The following is a 23496-nucleotide window of genomic DNA, read 5'->3' as shown; positions in this document are numbered from 1 at the left end:
ATTATACTATAACCCATTAATATACTTATATACATTATACTTTTATATATTATAATACATTATATTATTTATATATTACAAGATGCTAGCTTTGCAAGAAACCATGAGACAAAATCAGCAAAATAGAAGAAAAGATGACTTACACTTTTGAGGCCTACTGCAAGTCTGGGACTTCCCCTTTGTTTATCATCGTTTTCTCATCCAAAACCAAATTTGAGAAAACAAACAGTCTGTAAAATTCAAATTCAAACTCAGCACATACAGTCTGTAAACACTTTCAATCCCCTAAAATCCCACCATATTTTCAGATCGACTCTACAAATTCAAAAACCCTCCACATGCAATCACTAAAACCGATTAAATTGGTTCAAAAGAACTGGTTCTCACAACCACTTCAAAAATCAGCAAAAACAAAAACCGGAAATTGAGAGCTGTTTCTCAAACCATTAACTCCCAAAAATTTCAAATTATTCCGAGCCGATAAACCTTTTCAGAACACTAAGAATCACAGATCGGAGATACTTACTCGTCATAGGATTTAAGCAAACCCAAATTGAACCATCAAGGAGAGAGCAGCGGCGAGGAATTTTCGAAAGAGAGAGGGGGGCTTTTAGAGAGGAACCAAAAACACCAATCGAGGGCTTGTTTTGTTGGTTGGTCGTCGTCGCCAGATTAGTCGAGGAGAAGAGTGAGAAGGGAGAACGAAGAAAAAGAAAATGTAAAATAAATACAGTACATACATGATGGGTATATCAGGGCATAATAGGAATTTGCGCAAATTAACATCGGTAGAAAATTGGGAGGGTATTTCAACTTTAGCATATATTAAGTTTCTCTTTCAAGATTTTCTCCATTTTTTTTTTAACCGAGCACTACAAATTAAGCAGCCGTTCATGCCTTGGGCAAAAGTAGAAACCAATGGAATTATGGAAGTGAGATTTAAGGCTGGTTTGGTATTGTTGTGCTTTGAAAAAAAAAACACAGCAAAAAAGTTGGTAGGCTCCATTCCATCTTTCATTGGAAATCTTACTTATCTTACTGGTATCAATTTGAGTGACAACAAGAAATTCCTCCAGAAATGGATCGTCTACAAAGCTTACAATATCTCAACCTTTCTCATAATTCCTTCCGTGGGAAAATTCCAACTAATTTGTCACAATGCACGCAACTAAGAGTGCTTGATCTACAAATCAATCGGATTATGGGGTCCATTCTGAAACAACTCAGTTCATTGTTGAATTTAAAATATTTATGGCTTGATGGTAACAATCTCACTGAAACCATCCCACCATGGATAGGAAACTTTTCTTTGTTGAGTATTCTTTATCTTGGTGACAACAATTTTCAAGGAAGCATACCCAATGAGCTTGGGCATATAACAGGCTTGGAGAAGTTCTTAGTTCATATTAATGATCTATCTGGTATAATCTCATCCCCAATCTATAATATTTCTTCCATATCCACTTTTTTTGTTGGCGTTAACCAGTTGCATGGAGAGCTACCACCAAATCTCGACACTATGCTTCCTAATCTCATAAAACTTCACTGTTGTACGAACAAATTCAGAGGAAATATTCCTATATCATTGTCAAATGCTTCTAGACTTCAGGTGCTTGAACTTTCTGAAAATGGCTTCTCTGGGACATTCCTTGGTGAGAGTCTAGGAAACTTGAGAAGCTTAATTTGGCTAAACATACATGACAATCGGTTAGGAAATAGAAAAGTTGGTGACTTGAATTTTCTTAGTTTCTTGGCTAATTGCACTAGTTCGGAGTTTTTGAGTCTAATCTATAATAATTTTGGAGTAGAAATTCCGGGATCCATGTTGGAAATTTTGAGTAGAATTTCATTGTCCCACATTGCTCACCACCACAATGTTTCCTCACTTTATAAGGTTTTGTCCCTTGTAGAAAGTGATTGGAGTGATAGACCTTGGAAAATAAAATTGGGCTCACCCTTGAGGTTGGGCTTTGAGATGTGCTAATTAATATAATATAATATAATTAATTATCAAAAGATGGACTCTAATAATTAAATACTCTAATTAATTATTTTTGGATTTAATTAATTATTTTTAATTAATTTCGAATTTAATTATTTTTATTATTATTATCTTATCAACAGACTCATCCACTCATCTTTTCAGATGAAGTCTGAAGTGTGAAAGTACGCAAAAAGAAAACACACATATGATGAGATGTCTCCCAACAGTCACATCTCATTCTCATACATGCTGCGAACAGGAATAATCACTCTATATATACATCCATCTGCATGATATTTAGAACACAGAAAACATAAATCTCCTTCTATAATCCATATCATTCTTATTGAAAGTACCACAAAGAAATTCGCCAGAAGTTAAGTTTTCCGGTGCTGGAATTCTAGCTTAATCGTTGAATCCTGGTGAAACAGACGTCCGGAGAACTACAAGTACTGAGTGGGGGCGGAATTTCTGTTTCAAGGACATTACGGTACGCAAGCCTCGATCTTCAATATTACACTGTTTATTTATTAGCATATATCAATTTATCACAGATTGTTGACATATATCCAACAATCCATAGCCAACCTTTCGACCCAACCTAATGTTCTTAGTTTGGGGGGAAATTTTATACATGGAAACCTTCATAGGGGAATTGGAAACCTTATAAACTTGACTGCTTTAGAATTAGAAGATAACCATTTGAGTGGCAATGTCTCGCATGAAATTGGGAAGCTAGAAAAGTTAAAGGAACTGTATTTGGATGTTAACCAATTTTCTGGGTCAATCCCATCATCCCTTGGTAATATGACTTCATTGTTATACATGAACATAGACTCAAACAGGTTTGAGGGTAGTATACCTCCAAGTCTTGGAAATTGTCACTACCTATTAGATCTTTACCTTTCCAGTAACAACCTTACGGGAACCATACCTAAAATGCTTATGGAGCTTTCAACCCTTTCAATTTCTCTAGACCTGTCTGACAATTATTTGACTAGTCTGATGCCCTTTGAGGTGGGTAATTTAGTGCATCTCACGGAGCTAAATGTATTAAGAAACAATTTATTAGGTGAAATCCCACGCACCCTCGACTGTTGTACTAGTTTGGAGTGCTTGTATTTGCAAAGTAATAAGTTTGAAGGAACAATTCCTCAATCTCTTAAGAATTTGAAAGGCTTGGAAAAACTTGATATTTCAAGCAACGACTTGTCTGGGCCAATTCCTGAATTCATAGGCAAGCTTGGTGCTCTCAAGTATCTCAATCTTTCGTATAATGATTTTGAGGCCAAGTTGCCTAAAGATGGTATTTTTGCAAATGCTAGTGGTGTTTCTGTTCTTGGAAATCATAGGCTTTGTAGTGGCATCCCACAATTACATCTACCTCCATGCCCCCCAAAAAAACACCATTCATCTCGAGGACTACACTCCCCAAAAGTAGTCATCCCCATAGCATGTGTACTTGGAATCATAATTGCTCTATCATGCTTCTGTGGTGCTTGTTCAATGCTAGAAAAGTCAAGAGATAGACTTGTAACTTCACATTCTTATCAGGATTGGAAATCAAGTGTCTCCTCCTTACAACTCGCTGAATCAACTAACAAGTTCTCTGTGGATAATCTTATTGGTTTCAGAAGTTTTGGTTATGTTTATAAAGGGATAATTCCTAATGATGGAACAGTAGTTGCGGTTAAGGTACTAAACCTTCAACAACAAGGAGCTTCCAAAAGTTTCATAAATGAATGCAAAGCTTTAAGGAGTATAAGGCACCAGAATCTTCTCAAGATCATAACTGCGTGCTCGAGCATTGATAATCAGGGCAGGGACTTCAAAAGTCTAGTTTTCGAGTTCATGGCAAAGGGAAGTTTAGACTCAACGTTGTATCCAAGATACAAGGAGGAATCTCCAAGCAAAAGAATGAGTTTTATGCAAAGATTGAACATTGCCATTGATGTTGCTTCTGCATTAGATTATCTCCACCACTTGTGAAACGGCCATTGTTCATTGTGATCTAAAGCCGAGCAACGTACTTCTTGATGAAGATATGGTAGCCCATGTTGGGATTTTGGTTTAGCAAGGTTCCTCTTTGAAACATCAAATGATTCATCCTTCAGTCAAACACTGTCATCTCAGCTAAAGGGTTCTATAGGCTACATTCCTCCAGGTATGAGTTTCTATCATTCTAACTTCCTTTTTATGTTCTTAGTAAATTATTACAAAAAACCAACTAATTAATTTCTATTTATGAAAAATACATTACTTCCTCTTTTTTTCTTGGAAAATAAGTATCATATAAATCTAAAAAAGATATTGTTCTAATAGTAAATTGCATACGACATATTGTATGTATGTCCTGACAGAGTACGACATAGGAGGCCAAGTTTCCATACTTGGAGATGTTTACAGCTATGGGATACTATTGTGTGAAATGTTCACAGGAAAAAGACCTATTAATGACATGTTCAAGGGCGGTTTAACCATTTACCAATTTGTAGCCTTGGCTTTGCCAGACCATGTCATGGATGTTATTGACCATTCAATTATTCTCAACCTCGAAACAGATGGTGGCGTCAACAATGACATAGTGCGAGAATGAACTCCATCCAGACGTAACAATGGTGGCTCGATGAAAGCAAATAAATTAAAGGAATGTTTGGTCCCATTGATGCAGATAAGACTCTCTTGATGTGCAATGTCACAAAGGGAATGGATGCTGATGGACGCGGTTGTCAGAAAAATGAGCGCAATCAAGGACTCTTACCTCAGAGTTTAAGAAAACTTGAGAAGGACAAAGCATGCTGCTCAAAGGAGAAAAGACATGATCACTCATCAATAATATTTTCCACTCTCTACTCACCAAAGTTTTCTCTCTGTTTTTGCTTTCTTTCTCTTGCTACTGCCTTGGATTTTGTCTCGTTGATGTTTGTGGTGTGTTTTGCTTATATGACTTGAAGTTTTCGAATTTTAATTTGTGTGGTATTTTTTAGAATTTTAATGATTAGTGGTTTTTGTTGGATCAATTTTTATTTTTTTATTTATTTATTTATTTTTATGTTCTTTGTTGAATGGCTAACTCTACAAAAAGTAGTCCCAAACTGCTATCATTTTTTATAGAATTTGCAAATGGTGTTAGGAGTGTGAAAGAGAAGGTGGATTGTAACAACATTGCTAGTTACATTTTTATTTAATCCCAGTGTTTGTTGTTATCGGTGTTCTAAAAATGTTATTTTGCCATATTCATAAGTGAAAACATAAAACAGATTCACTTGTAAACGAGAAGCAGAAAGTTGCATGATGGTAAGAGCTTAACATTAAGGTTTAGTGCAAAGGGTGGTTTGGAGTGAAAGGGACGCTCAAGTTAGGAGCATTTTTCCGTTGTAGTTGAAGGCCTGGGATTGATTTCCCACTCCATAAAATCGCTTGTGTAAAACAAAACATTAAATTTAATATGAATATTGCTAACATTTCTTACAATATGTTTTATTAGAAAAGAACATAATGATTTTTTCTAAAATGTCAATAACAATACTCAAAATATTTAGCATTGTCACTTAACTTCATAGTTAGTAAATTTGCGTATAATATCCTTATTATATATGTACATACGTATTTTAACAAGTTTTGTTTTCCATACACGTATAAATGATTTGTTAAATTGTACGCTTTTTAAAACTCCAACGTACTATACATATTTTTCAGGTTTAAAACACGTTTTTTTTAATACATAGATATTTTTGCACTAAAACTTCTCACTTCCAAGTGAAGAGAAAGATTTAAAACACGTTATTTTCACACGTTTTTCAATTCACACATTTTACCCATAGTTTAAACTTATTATTGATTAATAAATATTAAAATTTTAACCAAATTTTCAAAGTATTATTTTAGTAAAATTGTACACCGTGCGTATTTTTCACATACCATACCTTTCACTAACTACGCTTAGATCATCCCTAACATTTGGAGTAAAACTCAAATGTTAGGTTTTAAACTTACTCCAACTTGCTCCAACCCTTGGGGCAAATATTAGTTTTTACCCAAACCTCATTTATAGGGCAAATTTAGCCTAGGATTTCTTCGGGTTAGTGGGGCTGACCCCACCCTATATGTGTACTTTTTTTAATTTTATATTTATAAATTCATTGAATTCAACGGCTAAGATATAATATGATCAAAACCAACGGTACAACAACAACAAAACATTTTCTTACTAAGTGAGGTCAAATATATGAATCCTAGAATGACATTGCGTTCGGTTCTATGTCACGTCTTCCTTTAGATCTAAGTACTCTAAGTATTTTCTTAGAGTCTCATCCAAAGTCTTCCTCTACCCCTTTGGCCCTGAACCTTTGTCTTGTAATCGCATCTTTTAATCGGAGCGTCAGTAGGTTTTCGTTTCACATGTCTAAACTACCGTAATTGATTTTCTCTCATCTTTCCTTCAATTTCGGGTATTCCTACCGTACCTCGGATATCCTCATTCCAAATCTTATCTTTTCTCGTGTGCCCACACATCCAACGAAGCATCCTCATCTCTGCTACACCTATTTATGTACGTGTTGATGCTTCACCGCCCAACATTCTGTTCCATAAAGCATTGTCGGCCTTATTGTTGTACAATAAAATTTTTCATTGAGCTTCAATGGCATACGATGATCACACAACACGCCGAATGCACTCTTCCACTTCATCCGTCTAGCTTGTATTCTATAGTTGAGGTTTCCATCCAACTCTCTACTCTTTTGCAAGATAGATCTTAGGTAGCGAAAGCCGTCACTCTTTGGTACTTCTTAATCAAATCCAACGGTAAAAAAAAAAAAGGTTAAATTACATAGTAGCCCCTCAGATTTGAACTCTATTACAACCTCATACAACATCTTTAAAACATTTCACTTTCATATCTCACGTTCTATTTTATTTCAAAATAATACATCCGTTACAATTTCATCCATTGATTCGTTAAGTGCTGAAGTGGCTGCCACATTTGTGCCATGTGGCTGCCAAATGTGTGCCACGTGGCAAATTTATTTATTTATTTTTAATTTAAAAAAAAAAACCTTAATCTTCTAAATTAAAAAAAAAAACCAAAATACTTGATTATCCCCTCCCCCCTCCCTGCAAAACTCATATCCCATTATCCCCCCAACCCATTATTCCCCAGATCTCATTATCCACCCCCAACCCATTATTCCCCAGATCTCATTATCCACCCCCATCCCATAAGACCCTCGTACCTGCAACGCATCCCATTTCCCCGCAATCCCCCCTTCCCAGATCTTCATCTTCTTCCGCAACCCAGAAAAAAAAAAAAAAAAAAAAAAACCCCTTTCAGTTCGTCTTTCCCCGTCCTCATCCCCTCTCTTCTCCCCTACCTTCATCTTCTTCCCCTGACCCCTATCTGCAACCCTAGAAAAAAAATAAAAAATTCAGATCCCGACCGCCTCGTGAGGTGAAAATGGGAGGAATGGGTGTAGATTTAAAGAGTGAGGTGTGTAGAGGAGGGATGAGGGTGGGATGAGGGCTTATGGGATCTGGGTTATGGGTTGCAGGTATGAGGGGCTTATGGGATTTGGGTTCGCGCGGGCGGGGGAGGGGGGTGGTGTTTGGGGTGGATAATGGGATTTGGGGAATAATGGGTTGGGGGGATAATGGGATATGGGTTTCACAGGGGGATAATCAAGTTTTTTGGTTTTTTTTTTTACTTCTTCTTCCAAGGTTCAGGGGTTGGGGGGATTCGCAGGGTTCAGGGGATAATGGGTTTCAAGTTTTCTGGTTTTTTTTTTTTTAATTTAGAAGATTAAGGAAATTTGCCACGTGTCACACATTTGGCAGACACATGGCACAAATGTGGTAGCCACGTCAACACTTAACAAATCAATGGATGAAAAATGTAAGGGATGTATTATTTTGAAATAAAATAGAACGTGAGGTATGAAAGTGAAATGTTTTAAAGATGTTGTATGAGGTTGTAATAGAGCTCAAACCTAAGGGCTACTATGTAATTTATCCAAAAATAAAAAAAAAATCTAAAAGTCCAAATTTAAATCCAACTGCTAAAGTAATTAAAAAAAATCTTTTATGTGTTTTATATTCTTTCATAATTTTTCACAAGTTTCAGGATGTCGGTTTAGTGATTTTTCAATATTTATCGGAATTCATAAAATTAAATTAGGATAGTCTATATAATTTTTTTTAAATGTTATTTTAAGAAAAAATTATCCTAAATTCATTCTTTAATAATCTCAAACTAAAAGTTTTATCCATAAGAGTGGAAAGAAAAAAACTATTTATGAGTTAAAACATAAATTTTTTGGATTAAAATTGAAAGAGTAACTAGAAATTAAAATTGGAAAATTTTGGAATTTTGTGGGTTTTTCTGTTTTTCTGCTTTTGGGGCAAGGAACTGCTTTTCAGTGATGATGAACTTTCGCATTTTCTTGAAATTACATTCTCTGTTAGTTCTTACTCTGATGAATTGGTGTTACAAAAGTAAACCGCTTCTATTATTTTCGTGCATAGTTGTTAAAGAATTTACAAATATTTGTAGCTGATATATTTGGCGTAAGTTTCGCGATTTGCGAATATAAACACCCTGCAATTTGGCATGAAATTGTTGAAATTATGCAGATTTGCAATTGGGTTAGTCTTGAAATGTTTGAATTTGTAGCAGCGTTATCCGTTGATGCAGGAGCATCTAAGGGGCTCTCGAAAGCTGAGTCCGCTAGCCAGATAGCTGGCTAGGGTTGTAGTTAATTTGGGAGTTTTAGAGACCGTTTGGTACTCTATTTGAGTTCAAGGTTTTAAACTCAAAAACTGTTTATCAATTCCCCACTCATAAACTTGTTTAGTAAGCCTCTATTGTGTGCAACCAATTCATCCAGCATCATCTCTAACAATAAGTTATATTAATTATAGATTAATCCCCCTCTATATATAAGGATAATACTTGCATCCCCTTTGGGGGATGAGCTCATTTCTCCAATTGCAAATTTGCCTTTGGCGAAAATCGAACATAAGACCTCTCACTTACCAGTGAAGAGGAATACCACTAGACCGCAATACTAAATGACGACCGAGGATTGAACTTTTAAATTTTTGAGAAATTACAATTTCTCAATAAGTAGGGCAAAGTCTTCAAAGTCAACACATCAACCAGTCAACCCAAAATGAAATCTCAAAACTTCAATTTCCACAATGTGACTTAAGTAAGGTTTTAATCATCGGTTTTTCTTTCAAAATTTCCTCAAAAAGGAATTTCTTTTGTTTAGTAATTACTAATTCAATAGTGTCCTTTACACAATTCCCATTTTCTGAACAATGAATGACAAGAACTTAAACTTTTGCATATGTTTTTATTTGAGTAACAACTTACATGAAAGAGCGTTATTAATTTGAAATACTGCACATAGTAGCGTCCCAAATCAAGTATTATATATCTCATGGGTATTAGGATGGGAAAGGCACCCAAGAGCACTAAGGTAGTGGCCTAGTGGGGTGTGAGTGAATGCGACCCATCGTCTCCGCTTTCTTCCACTTCGCTATGTTTTTCCACTTGCCCCTGCCGCCAGTGTTGCATACCAAACCACACTTAGCCGAGAAAAACATGAACATGCATTCATAATAATGGAGAACAAGTGACTAATTTTATTATGCATCCACTTCCACTACTTCTCAAGAAAAATTCCGAGTTGATGATTGCTTTATTCCAAGTCCTCGGCCACCCCTCTTTGAATATGGCTCGCTTAGTGCCTAGACTTAGATTGGGTTGGTTAACTCGTAAAACTAAAGGTATATTAAAGGAAAAGTCTTTTGTTACTTAGTAATATTGTTCAGAGATATTTCTCTTACAAGAGGTCTTAGGTTCCAATATTAGGAGTGACTTAGCTAGTAAAAAACATATGCCACGCTTGTTTGAAAAGTTTATGGTGAACCACTAAAAAGGTACATTAGGCTCACTAAGATAGAATTTAACTAATTACAAGTTTTGAGAATTTGATGTGGTCAATCATATCCATTAAAAAAATGGTTGAAATGTCCAAAATAACATTAAAATGTCCAAAATAATATTCAAGGAGATAAAAAACTTAACGGAGTTAGGATGAGATAACAAATTAATGATTTTCAAAACTTAATAGAGTAATGCTACACTTACCACATTTTGCATGCTACATTTGTATCATCTCTCTAATTTAGGTAGGACCCACCAATCATGTGTTAGGATTTTGGCCATATCGCTTGAGCGAGAGATTGGGGTCTTCGGCGAGGTTGAAGTCGAGATCGAAGCTGCGGGAGATCATGGAATGGAAGAAGCTGGAGTGAGAGGACTGAAGAGAGTGTAGAGAGTGGTAGTCGAGGAGCACCAAGAGGCGGCGATGGGTTAGGGATTCCAGAAAGAACGAGAGGCAGACAAAGGGGAGAAGTGTGAGGATGGTGACCAAGACGGAGAGGCTCGTCATTGTTGGTCTTCCTTCTTCTTCTTCTTCGATCTCTATGTGGTTAGGGTTTTGCAGAGATGGTGATGGAAGGATTAGGGGAGGGATGGGTATGGAGGGACTAGGGGAGGGAGGCAAATTGTCTGCCCTCCTGTTTGGGTGTCCTTCCTATCCCCTCCTATTTGTGCGGTCACGGTTAAGCCACGTCAATATTTTATATTCTTATTGTTTTTTATCTTATTATATATATAAAAACATTAATATAAAATATTAACGTGGTTTAACCGTGACCGCACAAAATAGGATGGGATGAGAAGGGCACCCAAACAGGAGGGCAAACAATCTGCCTCCCTAGAGAGGGATGGGTTTCAGATTTAGGTTTACTTTTTACTTTTTTAATTTTTAATTTTTAATTTGTTTTAAGTTTTTAATTTTTTAAATTTTTATTATTTACGTGGACCCATATTGACACGTGATGCGAAATATATATGCACACAAATTAAACCCTCTTTTTATCAAATTAGTAAAGTATGTAAGTAGGGATCGTTCTAGGCCGGGGATTAGGAGGGATTGCTAAATCACTTGGAAACTGACTTGAAAACGTAAAAACAAAGTTTAAAACACTAAACTAGACTCAAAAAATGCAAAATTATACTTTAAAATACTAAGATAAACAAAAAGATTCAAAACAGCAAATAAACACTCAAAACTGCCTTAAAAACATTTTCTGGACAGTTTTGAACACCTAACACAAAATTGGACGAATTTTGGTTTTCTAATGGACTAAAACACTTAAAAACATAATCTAAGACAAGTTCTAATTAATATGACTCAAAGAAATAAGATGGGGTTGATTTTGGACGAAAATAATTAAATTAAGACAAGAACAAAGTAAACAGATTCTTAGACAAATTTGGGTGAATCAAAACAGATTGTAAATGAATTTGAATGAAACTTATGGATGGAAGGCTAGCTAGGAGGTTCTTCTCCACACATGTCACACTTGCATACAAAACGATTTCCAGTTGCTTTTCGATAAACTATGAATACTTAACGCCCCAAATTAACCGTGAATTGCACTAATTAACCCTCAGTTTTTCCACAAGTTATTAGGTTGGATGATTGCATACGACAACCCAAAACATTCCCTACAAGTTCCCTACATGAATTGCATAATAGAGATACAAGCAAGAATCATTAAGTTCTATGAAAAACATAAGCATTGACAAGGCACTCGTTACTATGATTTGCATGAAACTTATGCCAAGAATTTACTTAACGTGATTGTGACTAGCAACCTTCACTACTTGTGAATATAAGTTCATAACGATTAGGTGAAACTCCCTTATATTCTAGCGTCAAATTCATGCATGAAAATTAAGCGTGCACTCTCAACCAACATACACAAATCAGTTTTTATACGAACGGATAAGTAAATTGAATTCACAACTTATGAATCACAACTGGATGTAATCAAATCATATTGCAAGCATGAACATAGTTTCGAATCACCCCCTAACTAAGAGGGGTTTAGTTCCTCATACTTACAAAGCAAAGATGCATAAATTTAGACATTAAAAACAAAGATAGAAAATACCTAGAAACGCTCCAACACTCCCAAGGCTTGGGCATAGGCACGGCACAAGATGTTCCTTCTCTTTCCTTCCTTGCAAGCAGCGGCACTAGAGGTTTTGGACAGTTTTGGGTGGTTTTTATGGTGTAGAATGGATGGGGAATGGTATGGAAAGGTTTAGGATTGATGGGTGGTGTGGCTAGGGGTGGTTTTTGGCTGAAATTAGAGAGAATGGTGGTGGGAAGTTTCGGCTAAGATGGATCAAAATCAGTTTTGTTGATGAATATGGGAGGTGGTATTTATAGGCTTGAGAGAGAACCACTCCATTTCCTTTGCATGTGCAGCTTGTGTGAGTGTGTGTTGTCACGTTTCCCCTTTACATTTACACACACATGCTTCATCATTTCAACCACCAAACACACACATTTTCTGCCATATTTTCCTTTACATTTACACACACATGCTTCATCATTTCAACCACAAAACACACACAATTCCTACCCATGTGTGTGTGTTTCCTTTGCCCATGTGTGTGTGTTTTTCCTTTGCATTTGTAGACACATGTTCTTCATTATTTCAGCCAACAATCCACCCATTTTATGCCCATGTGAGTGTGTTTCCTTTGCCCATGTGTTGCCTTTCTCTTTTTATTAGCCAAATCTGCTTAGCCCTTTTCTGACCTTTCAGTGTTACAATGCCCATAACTTCTTCTAGAAAAATGAGATTAACAATCCGTAAATTGCTCCAGAAAATAGACATCCGTAGCTTTCCAAGCATATAAGGCTCATTCTCTCATTCATTCTGAGCTGTTTGTAACATGCTTCCAAAGTCAGAAAATCTGCACAGGCAGTTTTGACGAATTTGTTACTTAATAATTCACTTGTGCTACTTTTCTTTTCTTTGCTTGATAAATCACACAAAACACAAAAACATAGTAAATAGCTCAAAAATATAAGGAACTAACTAAGAAAAGACAAGTGAATTTTATGTAAAATATATATAAATATGAGCTTATCAACACGTGGCACCCACTCATTGTCCACATATGCGCCACATCATCAATTAACGGCTGACTTAACAGTCAACTTAATGGAGGTACGAAACTGTCCCAAAATTAAGACTTGAGGTATGACTCTAGAATGAAAAAAACTTCATATACCAAATATTGAAAATCAAGAAATTTCAGGATAGTAAATTGAGATTAACTCTAATATTTAATAAACAACTTATTGAATCACATTATTGCTAGCTCATTATGAGGCTAAGCCTACCCACTCCCCCTTAGTGTAGATAATATCGTTTGTTAAAAAAAAATTATTTGACAACTAATTTAATTATATTATTATTCATGAAAGACATTTTTTTATAATCGGCATTACACGCATGTTAAGATGTTTTGAATGTGTTTAAAAATAGAGAAATTGAATCACATTTTTTATAGCCTATTGTGAGGCACTAATTAAAAAAAACACAAAAAAAATTAATTATTAAAAAAATACTGTTAAAATGATGAAAATACCTCTTCCTTATTTGATGCATTATTTTGGGATGTTTTTGAAGTTTTTTGTCTTGGGGGCGTTTTTGTCTAAATATTTTTGTTGAAGCTTGGAGACACCAAAATACTATTTACCTTTTCCATTCTCTTAAAAAAACATAAAAAAAAAAAACTATTAAAATGATGAAAATACCCCTATCTTATTCATTATTTTGATATGCCTTTGAAGTTTTTTTATTTTAGGAATATTTTTGTTAAAGTTACTGACACCAAATCACTATTCACATTTTCATTGGTTTTATATGTAATAGAATAGATATTAAATATTAATATTATATTATATTATATAGATAGATGTGCAGGGAAGACTTCCAGTCAAAAATTCAATTCATAAACCAATCTTATAATTCCAAAGTGTTAACTTATATCAAATGCCACGAGTTTAATGAATTGTTCGTGGGTTTTATGTCACATCCCCCTAGGTCCCCATCACATTCCGGGCTTGACTTCACCGTAACACGATATTATCCGCTTTGAGGCCCAACCACGCTCTCATGGTTTTGTTTCTAGGAACTCACTCGAAAACTTCCCAGTGGGTCACCCATCATGGGATTGCTCTCGCGCGAACTCGCTTAACTTCGGAGTTCCGATGGAACCCGAAGCTAGTGAGCTCTCAAAAGACTTTGTGCTAGGTAGAGATTGGAATATACATATAAGGCTTATAGGATCCACTCCCTGGATGATGTGAGATGTTACATTTTAACTCTCTACCATTTTTCTACATATTACAGGAATCGGATCCCCTCCGGATCCACCAAAATTGAGCTCACTAATCAATGAATTCGAACTGTTGAAATTTGATGCAACGGCTATAATTATTATAAATTTTAGGGGGGCTTCTTGTTTGTAGTCGTTGGATCAAATTCCAACGGCTCAAATTCATTGATTAGTGGACTCAGTTTTAAAGGATCCGGAAAGAATCCGGTTCCCATATTACATATATATTGCTGGTTTGGTGTCCATAATTTATTGAATTATATACGTTCACCAAAAAAAAAAAAAAGAATTTATTGAATTATATACTTATTATAAAATTTAAGGTAAATTGAAAAGAAAAGTTTTGTATTTTAAAAGGACAAGAAGCAGTATTGGAGAAAAATTGGGTGCAGCTAGCGTATTAGTACCAGACAATGTCATTTTTATCCCCATTAATTATCACACTAGACCCAGTAAGTTGTGGATTATGTTGGTCTAACTCTTCCATTTTTTCTTAAATATAAGACAGGCGGAGGAAAAGATGTTTGCCACTTAGTAATATTGTTTAGTGATATTTTTCTTATAAGAGATTTTAAGTTCGAATCTCAAGAGTGACAAGTTCACAACCAATTATTCTCTCCTCCTTAGTGTGTAAATATATTGTTATATAAAAAATATTTGTTTTTGAGAGCAACGATAACCAATTATTCTCCCCTCCTTAGTGTGTAAATATATTGTTGTATAAAAAGTATTTTTTTTTTGAGAGAAACGATAGCTTTAATAGGTTATATTGTTCAATATTAGGGGGAGATGAAGATTTAACCCGTATCAAGATGTATAAGTATTATTACTTTCCGCCAGTGGAATTAAGAAAAAATGTGAGTGCATTTGACCCCAATAATGACATTTTTCTCTCCACTAATTACCATCTATTGCCGCTCTTGCTTTTTCTTACTCTTCTTACTCTGCCCTCACATTTAAACCCCATCTCTCTCTCCCTTTGTGCATATTCTTTTGCTTTCCACTTGCCCCTCCCTCAAGAACTCCAGGGGCGTTTGTTTACCCTTCTTAGCCTTCACTGGATTGGATTGGATTGTAGTCTTGTGTTTGGTGGCTTGCGGGACTAGAGTTAATGAGATTAACTGGGACTTGCTTTCACTAGAGGTGTCGCTAGCCGGTCTTCACGAGTCCCCCCCCCCCAAAACCACAGGATTATCTAGGAACTTCGTTTCGTTCTGCTTGATTCACCTCCTCGACCTCAATTTCGACGGCATCTCACTTTGTCCTGCTTGATTCACCTCCTCGACCTCGATTTTGATGGCAAGGACTTCGGGCATGACTTCATCTCTGACGCCGAACTCGTCAACTGCAATTCATTTTTCTAGATAAAAAAGAAACAAAATCTGCAAATTCCCGACGAGCCCACATCTCAGATTTCCCGACGAACCCACAACCTTGATTTCCTGACGAACCCACGAAAGAACACTTGGTCGATATGCAGAAATGGGTTCTCCATTTTCTTCGATTGAACTTGAATCAAACCCAGAAAACAGAGAGATCGATCTCCGCCTGAAGAACTTAAGATCTGAGAACGATCTTCGCAATTTGAGATCTCTCCGCTTACCTACAACTCCAGCTCCCACGTCAAGCGTTTCATATTAGGTGAAACAAAATAAATACAAACGGAGAGAGGGGAGAGAGGATAGTGGTACAAAGGTGAAACAGGAAAAAGGAAAGGGGCGGCGTAGAAAAAGGAGGGAAATGGGAGAGTGGAGGGCGACACTGGCGGAGTAAACAATGAGAAAAAAAAATTGAGATGTATAAAGATTAGAGAAGAAGATGACTCTAGAAAAATGGAAAATGATAAAAGGTCGTACCCAGTGCACAAGGCTCCCGCTTTACGCAGGGTTTGGGAGAGGTGAATGTCGGCTAGCCTTTCCCCCATTTATGGAGAGGCTGCTCCCAAGTCTCGAACCCGAGACCTACCGCTCATGGAAAATGATAAAGAAATAATAAATATTAATTGATATAAGATTAAATTACTAATAAAATATCAATAGATATAGATTAAATAATATAATATTATAATCCGGCTTCCTAGTCCGATATTGCAACAAACGCTTCACTAAGCTAGTCCAGCTTAGTCTAGTCTAAGCCAGTCCAGCTTAGTCCCTGCAGCTAATCCAGTCCGAGACAGTCCGGTGCAACAAACCCACCCTCAAAGTGTTAAAAGGACTAGAAACAGTATCAGAGAAAACGTGAGAGCATTTGGTGTAGTAGTACCAAACAATGTCATTTTCGTCTCCACAAATTATCACTCTCCAGATCCCATATATTGTGGACATTTGTTGGTCTAACTCTTCCATTATTCCTTAAGTATAAGACACGCGGTAAATGAAAAGATGTTTGTCACTTAGTAATACTGTTTAGTAATATTTTTTTTACAAGAGGTCTTGAGTTCGAATTTTAGGAGTGACGAGTTCACTACTAATTTATTCATTCCCCTTTAGTACTATGATGCATAGACTTTATTGTTTTCTACCACTAAAATTAAGAGAAAATGTGAGTGCATTTGACACCAACAATGATATTTTTCACTCCACTAATTACCATTGATAACCACTCTTGTTTTTGCTTCCTCTCCTTTCGTACTCTGCCCTCATATTTAAACCCCATCTCTCTCTCTCTCTCTCCCTGCGTATTCTTTTCCTTTCCCTTTCCAGTTGATAGTTCACAGTCCACACACACCAACATTTCTAGCTTTTGCCTTCAAAGCCTTTTCTTATTCAAAATTTCTCAATCTCTTTTTTCTGAATGTAACGAACTGCAATTAATCGTGACAAAGAGGCAACAGTTATGTCAGCATCCCCTTATTCGTAACTGCACGGTGACTAAAGCCATTAGTGACCGAGTAGGCACCCAGAAACGTTACTGTACCGGCCAAAGGTTACGAAAACAAAAAGGTAACTACTGCTTGTTTTGTTTTTATTTGTTTGTTTGATATGTTTGTTTTGTATGTATGATTTGGGAGAACTTCTGAAGATAGGTTGAGTGCTCTTTCATGATATTGTTTGAACGATTTTCATGATGCTATTCAACACGTAATCTGCCTCTCTCTTTCTCATACATTAAGCTTCAACTTTATATGAATCTTTTTTGTAAGTAATTAAATAAAACATGATTCTTTCTGAGAAAATATAGTCCCCAAGTCAAATGGATATTACTAAATACGAATACGTGATATAAGTTTAAGATAAAAGGTATTCATTGAGTTCTACAAATATAACCAATACATGCGTCATCCAACTGTTGATTAAGATTGTCAAACTTTATCTAGTATATTAAGACAGAAACAAAACCCAAACAGATACCGAAAGCCCAATTTTATAGGTTTTGCTTTGCTTTTAGCAACCCGACAACAAATAAGGATTCACGGTGAAACGCAAAATATCCGGAGCCAAAAACTCAGTAAAAAAGCAAGGAATCGATAACCCATTAAGAAAAAACAACAAAGAAAGCCATTAGGTTACCATAGTCGAGCGTTCTCGTTTGCCTTGAAATGGGGGTACCACCTTACACATGTATGTATCCAAACCAGACGCAACGGCTCGTATTCTAGCACTGACTTATCAAACACAAAACACACAGCCCTAAGATCCTGTATTACAATTTGGATTTTTCTTACGCATGCATACGCTACAAAAGTAGTATAGTTATTTAAAACAATATCGAAAACCCTTACTGAAGCACATTAATAATATAACTAATGAATGTGATTCGAGAAACAAACCCTGTTCGACCGATCAGATCTCGCCCCAACACATCACCCGGTACACAAAATCCACCCCCCCAAAAAAAAAAATTGATAAGTTACCTACTTAATAGATTAATGTAGACGGACATGAATTTGATTAGTAATTAATAATCTTTATTTAACCGGTATTTTTATTCCTACTAACCAATTTGAATAGCTTAAAATAATTTTTCAGAAAAGTTTCGGTCAGACGACCTTATTTCAAACACATTGCTCTGTTCTTCCTGAGGCTGCGGCACAACACCTCCACCAACATTGATTTATAGAATCTGTTGTCCAGTGTGGCTTATCAAGCAGATGAAATAGACTTGAGTTTTTTAGCCCCACAGACCCCTAAATTAACTTGAGTATTTCAGTTTTTTAACCCCACAAACTGAAATAGACTTCAGTTTTGTTCGGGCAGAATTCAAAACTAGAAATTTAATCTAAGAATAATTTTTTTTTTTCAAATTCGAATTTGGCTTATCACTACCAATCCATAATTCAATATATGAAAAATGAGAAATTAGATCGATCAGAGAGGATTATAACCGATCTCATTCTTTACTTCCCACATTCCCAAAAACTTCTATAATTTTTTCATTTGGTACAAATTATGCAGCTCTTTACTTACTTCTGGTAAACTAGGAAGCCAATGCAAGTGGGACTTAAACCTTCAAAAGCTTTACTTACTTCTCTGGTTAATAATTTATCCAATTTCTCTAAATTTCTCTCAACTCGTCCTTTCTAATATGATTTAAACGGGATTAAACATCTAATAGTAATTAATAATTAGGCAATGGCCTTCTTCTGTGCATGATAATCATTTTCTTAAGTGAATATGTTCATTTCTTGCCTAAACAATCAATCACAAGGATTTGAAGTGCGCATGTCTCTCTTTAAGAGGACTTAAGTTTGCTTAGAATGTTGTCGTGGCGGTATTGAAACTAAAATTATACAACGGTGCGTAATTTATTTGAGATACCATGCATACCGACGTCCCTTTTCTTATTCACTCATCCGTCAGCCGCTTTCTTCTGCTTTCCACTAGACAAAGAGCAGCAATAAAGATTTTTTATTAAAGTGCTTTCACCTTGATTAAACCTTATAATCCAGGTATATTCTTAACTTAAATGTTTTTTAAATTCATTTTAAATTAATTTTCATATCACAAATGTACCCAATAATATTAATTAATTTATTGCTATTTTTATGAAATCTCATCCCTTCCCCAATTTATGGATTCAATTATATCTAGTGGGATGAAGATTAATTGGATGGAATATAATTTTTTAGTTTTCAACTCAACATTTTATACATATAAAAAAATAAGAATTCTTTTATAATTAAAATAAGGATAACAAAATGTACCAATAACTTGGTGCGTATCAATTAAGGTTAACACAAAGCACTAATAACTTGGTATGTACGAAATAAATAATTGCATAATGTACCAAAAGTAATAATTTATAACTTACCAAACTATTAATACGTACCCTAATGAAATTTATATAACGTACCAATAATGTAATAAATGATTGGTACATTATATTTAATATATGTGCATCCTATATCTCATAAATGTATGTTAATAGGATATTTGATGTATTAGGAGAATGAAAAAAAAAGTTTAGTTGAGCTGTAAAAAAATTATTTTCAAACGAATTATAATACATAAGATAGGATATTTGTTGCGGTTTTAGGAGATTTGTGATATTAATTTGTGAACTAATTGGTAAATTAAATCTCATAAAAATCATAATTTTTTAATTAAAAATTAGTAGAAAAATGTATGATCAAAATTTTAAAAGCTATAGATGTTTGATTCAAAATATTTAAAATTGAGGCACTTATATCAAAACCCCTTTTATAAAACTCAAGGTATGTTATGGGGAATAATTTTTCATTTTGAAGAGACTATAAACAGTTGTGGAGAAAAAGCGGGTGCATTAGTACCAAACAATGTCTTTTTTCTCTCAACGATTATCTTTTGTGAACTATGTTGATCTGACTCTTCTGTTATTCCTTAATTATAAAACACGGCGGGAGCTTTATCATTTTTGGTCGTCATAGCTGCTATCTCAATTGAAAAAAGGGTTCTGATTAATTTCCTCTGTGCAATTTAGAGCAAACATGGAGCATTCACGTACCAATGGAAAGCTTGTTTTATTGAAATTCCTACATGGTTTCATTCTTTTATGGATGATCACATGTCCAGAATCTGCAGCACTTCACCACCCTACTCTGCTTGGAAATGAATCTGACTGCTTGGCTTTGCTTGATTTCAAGAAAAGAATAACCGGAGATCCTCTCAATGTCATGAGCTCATGGAATCATTCCATCGATATCTGTTGTTGGGTTGGGGTTTCTTGCCACCATTCCACCAAAAGAGTCTTAAAACGTTGAACCTAGAAGCTCAAAAATTGGTAGGCTCCCTACCACCTTCCATTGGAAATCTTACTTACATCACAGGACTCAACTTGGGAAAAAACATATTTCATGGTGAAATTCCTCAAGAAATAGGTCGTCTAAGAAGCTTGCAATACCTCAACCTGTCTCGCAATTCTTTCAGCGGGAAAATTCCAACTAATATATCGCACTGTGCACGACTAAGAATGCTTAATCTTGAAGTCAATGGGATTATTGGGTCATTTCCAATCCAGCTTATTTCATTGTTGCGTTTAACACATTTGAGGCTTTCAAGTAACAATCTCACTGGAACCATCCGACCTTGGATGGGAAACTTTTCTTTGTTGAGTAGTCTTCACCTTGGCGAGAACAGATTTCAAGGAAGCATACCCAATGAGCTTGGGCACATAACAAGCTTGGAGGAGTTCGTAGTTGAGGTGAATGATCTATCTGGTATGGTCCCTTCCACAATCTATAATATTTCTTCCATATACCTTTTTAGTGTTGCTGAGAACCAATTGCATGGAGAGCTACCACCAAATCTCGGCACAATGCTTCCTAATCTCGTACAACTATACCGATTTGAACAAATTCCGAGGAAATATTCCTATATCATTGTCAAATGCTTCTAGACTTCAGACCCTTGAACTTGGTGAAAATGGCCTCTCTGGGACAGTCCCTGGTGAAAGTCTAGGAAGCTTGCGAAGCTTAGTTTGGCTAAACATTTATGGCAATCAATTAGGAAATAGAAAAGTTGGTGACTTGAATTTTCTTAGTTTCTTGGCTAATTGCACTAGATGGGAGATTTTGGCTCTTGACGGTAATAATTTTGGAGGAGGAATCCCGGGATCCATAGCCAACTTGTCGACCCAACTTAATATTCTTGGTCTAGGGTTAAACTTGATACATGGAAGCCTCCCTAACGGCATTGGAAACCTTATAAACTTGAATATTCTAGCATTAGACGATAACCATTTGGGTGGTAGTGTCCCGCTTGAAATTGGGAAGCTAAAGAAGTTAGAGTAACTGTATTTGGATGCTAATGAATTTTCTGGGTCAATCCTGTCTTCCCTTGGTAACATGACTTCATTGTTAAACCTTTACATGGAGTTCAATAGGTTTGAGGGCAGTATACCTCCATGTCTGGGAAATTACCATAACCTATTAGATCTTTCCCTTTCCAGTAACAACCTTACGGGCACCATACCTAAAATGCTTATGGAGCTTTCAACTCTTTCAATTTCTTTAGACCTGTCTGATAATTATTTGACGGGTCTGATGCCCTTTGAGGTGGGTGATTTAGTGCATCTCACGGAGCTAAATGTATCAAGAAACAATTTATTAGGTGAAATCCCGCGCACCCTCGGCAGTTGTACTAGTTTGGAGCGCTTGTCTTTGCAAGGTAATAAGTTTGAAGGAACCATTCCACAATCTCTTAAGAATTTGAAAGGCTTGGAAAAACTTGATATTTCAAGCAACAACTTGTATGGGCCGATTCCTGAATTCATAGGCAAGCTTGGTGCTCTCAAGTATCTCAATCTTTCGTATAATGATTTTGAGGGCGAGCTGCCTAAATATGGTATTTTTGCAAATGCTAGTGGGGTTTTTGTTCTTGGAAATCATAGGCTCTGTGGTGGCATCCCACAATTACATCTACCTTCATGGCCCCCCCCCCCCCAAAACACCATTCATCTCGAGGACTACATTCCCCAAAAGTAGTCATCCCCATTGCCTGTGTATTTGGAATCATAATTGTTCTATCATGCTTCTGTGTCGCTTGTTCAATGCTGAAAAAGTCAAGAGATAGACTTGCAACTTCACGTTCATATAAGGATTGGAAATCAGGTGTCTCCTACTCACAACTCGTTGAATCAACTAACGGGTTCTCTGCGGATAATCTTATTGGTTTGGGAAGTTTTGGTTCAGTTTATAAAGGGGTAATTCCTAGTGATGGAACAATAGTTGCTGTTAAGGTACTAAACCTTCAACAACAAGGAGCTTCCAAGAGTTTCATAGATGAATGCAAAGCTTTAAGGAGTATAAGGCATCGTAATCTTCTCAAGATCATAACTGCATGCTCGAGCTTTGATAACCAGGGCAAGGACTTCAAAAGTCTAGTTTTCAAGTTCATGGCAAATGGAAGTCTAGACTCAATGTTGTATCCAAGATATGAGGAGGAATCTCCAAGCAAAAGAATGAGTTTTATGCAAAGATTGAACATCGCCATTGATGTTGCTTCTGCGTTAGATTATCTCCACCACCATTGTGAAACGGCCATTGTTCATTGTGATCTAAAGCCGAGCAACGTACTACTTGATGAAGATATGGTAGCCCATGTTGGGGATTTTGGTTTGGCAAGGTTCCTTTTCGAAACATCAAATGATCCCTCATTCAGTCAAACAATGTCATCTCAGCTAAAGGGTTCTATAGGCTACATTCCTCCAGGTATGAGTTTCTGTCATTCTAACTTCCTTTTTATGTTCTTAGTAAATTATTACAAAAAAACAACTAATTAATCTCTATTTATGAAAAATATAGTACTGCCTCTTTTTTTCTTGGAAAATAAATAACATATAAATCTAAAGAATATGTTGTTCTAATAGTCAATTGCATACGACATATTGTATGTCTGTCCTGGCAGAGTACGGCACAGGAGGCCAAGTTTCCATACTTGGAGATGTTTACAGCTATGGGATACTATTGCTGGAAATGTTCACAAGAAAAAGACCTACCGTTGACATGTTTAAAGGCGGTCTAAGCATTTACCAATTTGTAGCCATGGCTTTGCCTGACCATTTCATGGACGTTGTTGACAATTCAATTATCCTCGACCTCGAAACAGATGGTGATATCAACAATGACATAGTGCGAGAATGAACTCCATCCAGATGTAACAATGGTGGCTTAGTGAAAGCAAAGAAATTAAAGGAATGCTTGGTTTCAGTGATGCAGATAGGACTCTCTTGTTGTGCAACATCACCAAGGGAGCGGATGTTGATGGACGTGGTTATTAGAAAAATGAGCGCAATCAGAGACACGTACCTTAAAGTTTAA

At 36.0% G+C, this 23496-nt stretch overlaps 1 protein-coding gene and 1 pseudogene across 1 annotated transcript; both read left to right on the top strand.

Annotated features, from left to right (window-relative positions):
- Window positions 1-1201: 1201 nt before the first annotated feature.
- Window positions 1202-4580, top strand: LOC103407227 (probable LRR receptor-like serine/threonine-protein kinase At3g47570). Its single transcript, XM_070820251.1, has 6 exons — window positions 1202-1652; window positions 1809-1894; window positions 2416-2474; window positions 2539-3969; window positions 4027-4148; window positions 4345-4580. Exons 1-6 carry the CDS (start codon window positions 1202-1204, stop codon window positions 4578-4580), a joined length of 2385 nt encoding a protein of 794 aa, XP_070676352.1.
- Window positions 4581-20964: 16384 nt separating this feature from the next.
- LOC103427622 (probable LRR receptor-like serine/threonine-protein kinase At3g47570) lies at window positions 20965-23496 on the top strand (annotated as a pseudogene).

This window comes from Malus domestica, chromosome 04, assembly GCF_042453785.1.
Source record: "Malus domestica chromosome 04, GDT2T_hap1".
Taxonomy (NCBI): Eukaryota; Viridiplantae; Streptophyta; class Magnoliopsida; order Rosales; family Rosaceae; genus Malus; species Malus domestica.
Note: the sequence above shows the minus strand (reverse complement) of the source record. Positions and strands in the feature narration are given on the sequence as shown.